The sequence below is a fragment of the Dromiciops gliroides genome, chromosome 2 (assembly GCF_019393635.1).
Source record: "Dromiciops gliroides isolate mDroGli1 chromosome 2, mDroGli1.pri, whole genome shotgun sequence".
NCBI lineage: Eukaryota > Metazoa > Chordata > Mammalia > Microbiotheria > Microbiotheriidae > Dromiciops > Dromiciops gliroides.
In genome coordinates, this window is record NC_057862.1 from 287,486,398 (window position 1) to 287,494,123 (window position 7,726).

General features: G+C 52.1%; 1 protein-coding gene across 3 annotated transcripts; it reads right to left on the reverse strand.

The window, feature by feature from the left end:
* Window positions 1–535: 535 nt before the first annotated feature.
* On the reverse strand, window positions 536–7,093 carry ZBTB42 (zinc finger and BTB domain containing 42). 3 transcript variants are annotated; one of them, XM_043988786.1, is made up of 2 exons: window positions 6,856–7,093; window positions 536–5,590 (listed from the first exon to the last, which is right to left on the reverse strand). In XM_043988786.1, exon 2 carries the CDS (start codon window positions 5,574–5,576, stop codon window positions 4,197–4,199), a length of 1,380 nt encoding a protein of 459 aa, XP_043844721.1. In that variant the 5' UTR covers window positions 5,577–5,590; window positions 6,856–7,093; the 3' UTR covers window positions 536–4,196. The 3 variants fall into 3 exon arrangements, with proteins under 3 accessions (XP_043844721.1, XP_043844719.1, XP_043844720.1); XM_043988784.1 differs by lacking the exon at window positions 6,856–7,093 and adding an exon at window positions 6,547–6,660; XM_043988785.1 differs by lacking the exon at window positions 6,856–7,093 and adding an exon at window positions 6,162–6,222.
* Window positions 7,094–7,726: the final 633 nt, after the last annotated feature.

The window sequence follows — 7,726 nt, forward strand, 5'->3', positions numbered from 1 at the left end:
GACTGTCGGCAACTCAACCTATTTGCTTCAGTTTCCTTATCTATAAAATAGGGATGATTACACCTGCATCCAGGGTTGTTTTGAGGATCAAATGAGATAATAACTGTAAAGTGCTAACCACAGTGTCTGGCACACAGTAGGAACTATATGCTAGCTATTGTTATTGGTCCTGGAGAAGGGGTGCAAACTGGGAGAAGGCTGAGCATTAGCGTGAGCATTAGGCTGGTGGAATTTTCAACTTAATTTGCCAGATTAGGATGAGCCATTTTTCCTCCTAATGGGAAGAATGTAAAGCTACTGTTAATCTATCCATTCCAGCACCTCTCTGCTCCCCCACCCCAAATCCTGGAATAATCAACCCCAGTTAATCCCCCAAAAGAACATCAATCCAGTCTTGTCCAAAAAACTCTGAGGCCTAGACCCCTCCCCAACCCAACCCAAGGACAACTCCTGAGGACAAAGAAGGACACCACCCCAGGCTCCAAATCTCCCAGAAGCAAGGCCCAGCTTCAAGGATGACTCCAGCAGTAAGTAGTAGGAGGAGGGTGGGTTGTTTTTATTATTATTTTGTGAAAATGAAGAGACAGCAATTCCTAGTCATGATTGTCACAGTTTGACAGCACACAAGGATACAGCTGCAGATGAAGATGACCGCACAGAAAACCAAACACTAACCATCACTCTTCCCAAAGGCCCTACAGGCTCTGTGATTGTCTTCTTTGGACTAACCAACCAACCACCATCTACGGAGAAGAAATTCGCTAGAAAACGGGGACTGGACCATCTGATAAAATAGATTTTGTTCGATTAGCTTTGCTACAGACTGTAGGTTTGTTTGCTATAAAACTCTTCCACAAAAATTAGTTTTTAAATATACATATTTAATCTGAACTGCATTGATTAAAAAATTAAAAATTGATGATTTTGTTTTTTTTACATTAACTTCACAGTATTTGTTTGCAGATGACGACAAACCCAGTGTTAATGAGTCAGGGCAGGACCGCTCTCCAAGAAAATAAACTCTCCAGGACTGGAATCACCCACATGGGAGAGAGAGTGTGCAGCCGCATCTCCCAACTGTTCCACCAGGAAGTGACCCACTGTGGGAAGAACTGTGCTCAGACCTATGGCCTTCAAACACACACAAACACAAACACACACACACACACACACACACACACACACACTTCAGCAGAATACAGACACAAGTGCAAAAGTCCTTGTTGGAGCTGCCCAGTGGCAGAAGCCAGGAAGACAGCATCTCTACAGAGAGTTCAAGTATTCTCTTCCTTCCCCCCCACAATTACCACACCTTGGAGCCCCTGACAACCACCTGCCTGCCCATGCCAGATCCCTAGGCTTTCCTAAGCTAAAAGACCTCAGCTCACAGCATCAAAGAGTTGGAAAGCATTTTAAGGACCGTCTAGGTCCCTTCTGTCCGAAGGCAGTAATCCTTCCTCTGAGACATCTTTTTCATGTAGTGGAAAGAAGGTGGTTGGAATGGAACCAGGGGATGAAAATGCCAAACCCAGCTCTGCTAGTTATTTCCTCGGTCAATTTAGACAAGTTCCTTTCCCCCATGGGCCTGTGTTCTCATCTGTAAAATGAGGGAATCAGACTACATGACCTGTAAAGTCCCTTTCAGCTCTAGACCCTCTGATGACCGGTAAGGAGTAATGCAGCCCTCTGCTTGAAGGGCATCCAGTGAAGGGAAACTTCAGCCACATGTGGCCCTACCTTCAGCCCCCTGTCTCACTATTGCTTGGGCATGAACTGGGCTTGGTATGGAATATGTGAGTCTGCAATTTGCTTTTATTCACAGAGATCACAAAAAACATTATGCAAAATTTTAAAGTAAAAAAATAACAACTTAGAAAAACTTCAGCTACCCTTCTCGCCAATACTAACATATTAGTCACTCGCTCCCTTTACCAAACAAAGAAACCTTGGAAGCATTACAGTGGAGATAAACTCATCGTTTAGAGTAAAAAAAGGTTTCTAGCAGTTATAGTATCACTTCAAATGAAAACTTCTAATAAATACTACATCAAGTTTCATCAGGAGAAAAGGAAAATAACTTAATTTTAGTAGACTTTGTCCTCAGTGCTATTTCCAATCACAGCAAAAATATATATATGTATACGCCTATCTATATGTGTAATGTATGTATTGATATATTATTCAGTAGGCTAAGACCACGATACGGAGTCACACGTCCACGGGACGACAATGCAGGTCACCACATCTTCCAAAGCCATGTAACAGTTTCAGCAGAAGTACAGGTACAGTCAGGTAATGAAATGAGACACATGCCATAAATAAAATGAATTTTCACATTACATTCAGAGTTCAAAAGGGGGCTGGTGCTGGGGGAGGTGGGGAGGAGGGTTCATTGAGGAGAAGTAGCCAAAGTTCCCCGAAGAAACTGAGCTTCCCCAACAGGTTTCAGCCAAACAGTTCCCATATGCCTCCTGAAACCACACACCTCCTACCACAGTCAGTGCTCAAGATGTTGCCCCACCAGGGAGGGCAAATAGACTAATGTGCAAAAAAAAAAAAAAATCCCCCCAGTAAAATCTGAAGTGTTTCAGGGAACAAGCTCAGTGCTATTAATAACAACCAACCTTATGGAAATTCCAGGTAAGTGGGAGTGGATGATGGGGAAACAGCGGCCAGTGGTCAATCCCCTTCAGCCCCACCTCAGTTAGGAGAGCAGCCAGCAGTCCACAACAAACACGCCCAACATCATTTGCTCACACACTCAGGGACTCAGACTCAAAGGGGCAAATGGTTGACAGAGTTATTAAACTTGACCTCACTCCCAGACTCCACCGGCAAGCCTTCTGTGAGGCACGTCCAATTGCCAGGCCCCAAGGAGAGGCTGGCCAGTCACTTGAGACTCTGCATAGAGAAAGTTGCTCCAAGTTGGTGGACTTGGGTCCTCCTAACTCCCAATCTGCCTCTCTTGCCACCCAAGATCCACTTGTTTCTGTCCCTAGCTTGATGCTGTCTCTAAAATGAACTGATTTTTGAATTGATCAGTCTTCTTGCCCTAAATCCTACATCTGACAGGATCTAGGGAACTCAAATGTTCTTTCCAACACTTGCTTCAATACACATATACTTAAATACCTGTCCCTTCCTTTCCAAGGACAGACCTAGTCAAGTACCCTTACTCTACCCACCACCTTCCTGGGCTTCTCTCATGGCCACCACTGCCCAGCCCTCTGGTCCCTACCTCTCCAACTCAGAACAGGGAACTTAAATCATTTGCTTTGTTCTGTGGTTTGTCCAACACCCAATTCTGCCCCCACTACTCCCAGTGTACCAAAGAGGTTCCATTTCTGCACTGATCCCCAAGTTCCCTAATGGAACTCACCAGGTTATTCATCACACAGACATCTCTCTGTATGACATAGATATTCTTCATTGGGAAAGAACAGCAAAAGGCAGATCCCACTGATATTCCCTTTCAATTCCAAAAGGCCCAAGGAAGGATGATGAACATGCCAAGAGGAGCTTGAAAATGACATCTACCCAAAGAGAGAAACCTAGGAAGTGAATAGTGGAAATGAGAAATGGCCACATTAAATCCCCAGAGAAACAATCAGGGAGGGAATGTTAAGTGGACCTTTTCAGGGGGTCTCTCCCTATCCCTATCCCTTGGGGACTGCTGCCTGGAGCCCAGCTGGGAGGAAGAGGGAGGTCAGCATAGAAAGCACTTTAGCTTCTAAGAAACACATTCTCTTCTTTTTGAGCTAAGAAAGAAAAAAGACAAAAAAACCCACGAGGTAAGAACTTTAAAAAGCAGGTCTTCTTGGCCTCTAATCGAACACCTCTGAAGAAAAGACTTTTCTAGAGGCAGCTTCAGAATTCTCCTACTCAGAGGTTAGATCAGGGATCGGTGGTGCAAGACTACCTCTCCCCAACAGTTTCTGCATGTCCCTGTCCTGCAGTAGGATGGCCTAGCCTTACACCCTAAAGTCCCTCTGGCTGGATGCCTGCCGATGTGGAGCATCAAAAGAGTGTAGGTACAACCATTCTCCAAATCAAAAAGACATAATCTCTCTCTCTCTCTCTCTCACTCTCTCTCTCACACACACACACACACACACACACACACACACACACACACACACACACACAAATAGACATGTACACACACTCTAGCCAAACCCCAGCTCCTTCATCAAACTTCAAACTACCAGGGACTTGACAAGGCCACAGTGGAACTTTCGGATATGCCTGTACAGATCCCCAGACTGTGTAAAACGCCGCTCACACCACTTGCAGGCATGAGGCTTTTCTCGAGTGTGCACCACCGCATGTCGGCTAAGGTTGTGTGAGTATTGGAAGCTCTTGCCACACTGCACACAGGTGTACGGCTTCTCACCCGAGTGCGTCCGCTCATGCCTCTTAAGGGTGTACATGCACGAGAAGGTCTTCCCACATAGTGTGCAGGTGGGCACTGACCCTTCTGGTGACAATCGAGCCCTTGAGCCACCATCCTTGTCCCGGAAGTGAGAGCTCAGGTGCAGCTGTAGGACATGGGGGTTGGGGAACACCTTGCTGCAGAGGGGACAGATGCAGATGTGGCCAGGGGGCCCCAGCACCTCTGAAGCAGAGAGGTCTGATGCATCCAAGTCATCTTCGCTCTCATCCCGCTCCGGGTCCAGCTCATCTTCCTGCCCATGAAACATGTGCCCCAGCCCCGTGACCAGGCTTTTAGCCACAGGCCCAAACGGCTGGCCCTCTGGACTCCTGGCTTCGCCATCCTCCTGGTCTGACAATGAGTCCTGTTCATCTTTCACCGTCAGCTCCGTTTCCTGCTGCTGCTGCCGATGATCAGAAGCCAGCTGTCTGAAGACGTAGGAGGTGTGGAGGGCATCCCTCCCTGAAATCGGCTTCAGAGACAGATCCAGAGCACACTCGGAGTCACCGGGGGCTTGGCTGGGTAACGGGAGCTCAGTCCTCTGAGACAGAGGGACCCCCACGCCATTATCCAGTGGTTTGGCCTTCCCAGGACTTAGACTCAGCTCTGCTTTTCTGGATAGTGAGGAAGGCCCCATGAGGCTGTTAGACCAGGCGGGGTGGGCCCCAGCTCGGTCATACTCTAGGGGACTGAATCTTGGCTGGCCTGGCAATTCTAACTCATGGCCCAGGGATATGTTGGGGCCCAGGAAGGGTCTGTCCTTCTCTTCCTCAATCACTAGTTCTTTTTCCTTTAGTTTACCCTTGCAGACTTTGACAATGTCATACATGTGGAGGTAGCTGGCGGCAGCTAAGATGTCCTCAATGGGCAGGCTGCTCAACTCCAGCTTGCCCTCGTACATGAATTCAAGCAGCAGGCTGAAGGCCGGGGCCGTGACAATGTCACTGTTCAGATGTACAATCTCCCTTTTGTCTAACTGGTCCCTATAGAAGAGGTAGAAGTACATACTGCAGGAAGCCAGCACAGCTCTGTGAGCCTGGAAACGAGCTTCTCCCACAAGCACAGTGGAGTCGCACAGGAATCCTTGGTGTCTCTGCTGACTCAGGCACTGCAGCAGCTGCCGGCTGTGGTCCGGGAACTCCATTCTGCCTTCATAACCTGAGCACAAACAGGAAAAACTTGAATGCGCCTGGAAACTCAAACCTCCTAGCAGCTGTAACCAAACAAGTCGGCTCTTCTCTTCGCCTGCTGGCTGGCTCGCTCTCCCTCCCTCCTAGCCCGCCTGCCTCCCTCCCTTCTCCCTGCCTAGGTAGCAGAGAGCCAGTCAGGAATAATTGTTCGCTGGAGTTTGGTCTGTATTAAACTAACTCTGCCATCCCTCGGCACCTGCTGGGGAGCAGGAAAAACTTGATCATAAGTAAACAAGAGCTTCGGTAGCAGAGGGGGATAAAAGATAGAGACTCGCAGGAAGAGAGACCTCGGATAGAGGGAGAAAGAGGAAAGGGGGTGAGGATAAGAAAGGGTGAGTGAGACACAGAAGAATGATCCAGAGCTTAGGCGAGAAGAGGAGGCGGAAGGGAGGGTGAGGAGGGAGAAGGAGATAGAGGAAAAGAAAGAGACACCGAGTGGGGTAGAGAGCCAGAGACGAGAAAAGGAGAGACGGAGAAAGGGAGAGACGAAGAAATCCAGAGGGGGGAAAATGGGAAGAGAGGGAGAGAAGCAGTCTAACCTTTGTCTCACTCAGAAGAGATAAATCCCACAAGTACAAGTTACTGTGGTCACAGAAGCTGCTCTCCTCCTCCTCCCCCACCCCTTCCCAGGCCCTTACAGAGCCCCCAGTCTCCCCCCCCCCATTCCCTCCCTCCCCCTCCTCCTCCAGCTCCATGGGAGCCAAACTTCCCCCGCCCCGAGAATGAACTTCACTTTTCTTTGCTACAGCGAAGCCCTGGACTCCCTGACCCGGCCAGAGCCAGATCTCAGGGCCGGATCCAGAGCCTGAGCCCGGGCCAGAACCAGGTCCAGGGCTGGAGGGGGGAAGGAGAGGGGGAGGAGAGAGAGGAAAAGGAGGAGGGTCTTTTCAACTCCAAGTTCCCCAAAGCCCGCAGCCCCCTTACCTTCCCCGGGTGCCCCCCGGGCGACAAGCCGAGCATGGATCCCCCCCTCCCCGCCTCCTTCCCTCCCTCCGCCTGGGCGGGCGCCAGCACCCCGGGCCGGGAGCAGCCACCACTGCCGGGCCAAGGGGGAGAAGGAGAGTGAGTGTGTGAGAGTGTGCAAGAAGGAGAGAGGGAGGGAGAGAGGGAGGGAGGGAGAGAAGGAGGGAGGGAGGGCAGGCTGCTGCGAGGGGGAGAGGAGTGCTCGGTTTGCTAATTACAAGGCAAGCTGGAGAGTCAGCTGCTCCGACTTCCCAGCGCTAGAAATGTTACCTCCAGCTGCGCTCCTTTTAATGCCATATGTTGCTCGGAATCTCGCTACCAGCCAACCACAGCGGGGCCGCCTTTTAAAGTTTCTCCAGCCCCATTGGGAGCTGCGCGGCGGCAGTCCCGGCCCTCCCTTGCCCTCCCCGGGCCGCCGGGCCCCGGGGCCCAGCCCGGCTGCCCCCAAGTTTCTCGCTCTCCTTCGTCCCGCTTCCCTCCCCCTCCCCGGTCCCGGGCTCCGACGCAAAAGAAAAAGAAAAAAGTTTCAGGAAGTGCGCGTCGAAGCGGCCGCGGCCCGGCTGGGGCTGCGGGGGCCGGCGGGGGCTGCGGGGGCCGGCGGGGGCTGCGGGGAGCGGTCCGGGAGCTGCCCCGGGGAGGGAGCAAACCGTGCGCAGGGCTGGCCGCACGCAACGCAGCTGGGAGCCAAACTTCGGAGCCGGGAGGGAGGGCGGGACGGACCCGGGGACTGAGGGAGGGACGCGCGGAGGGGGCGGAGAAGCCGGGGACTTCCAGGAGCAGGGCAGGAATGAGGTCACCCCACACACCCCCTTCCCCACCTCCGCCCGGGGCGGGCTGGTCCCCGCCTCGGGCGGCCCCTAGAAGGCGGGGTGAAGGGGGAGAGGGAGGAGGAGGAGGAGGAGGAGGGAAGAGGGATGGGCCGGACAACTAGGAGGCCGCAGCGGCGGCTCCAGCGGTGCGCGCCCCCTCCGCGCGCCCCGCCAGCTGCGGCGCCCGGCTTTCCCCGCCCTGCGGGGCTCAGCCCCCGTCTGGGAGGGAGCTTTAATAGGAATATGTGCGCGCGCCGAGCAGGTTGGTAGCCGGCCCGCCGCTCTCGCGATACTTCTCTCTTTGGCCACCACCACCCTCTCCCCGGGGGCCC

Bases quoted from the DNA above. Each gene is read 5' to 3' on its own strand.
- ZBTB42 (XM_043988786.1), bottom strand. From the start codon at position 5,576: ATGGAGTTCCCGGACCACAGCCGGCAGCTGCTGCAGTGCCTGAGTCAG.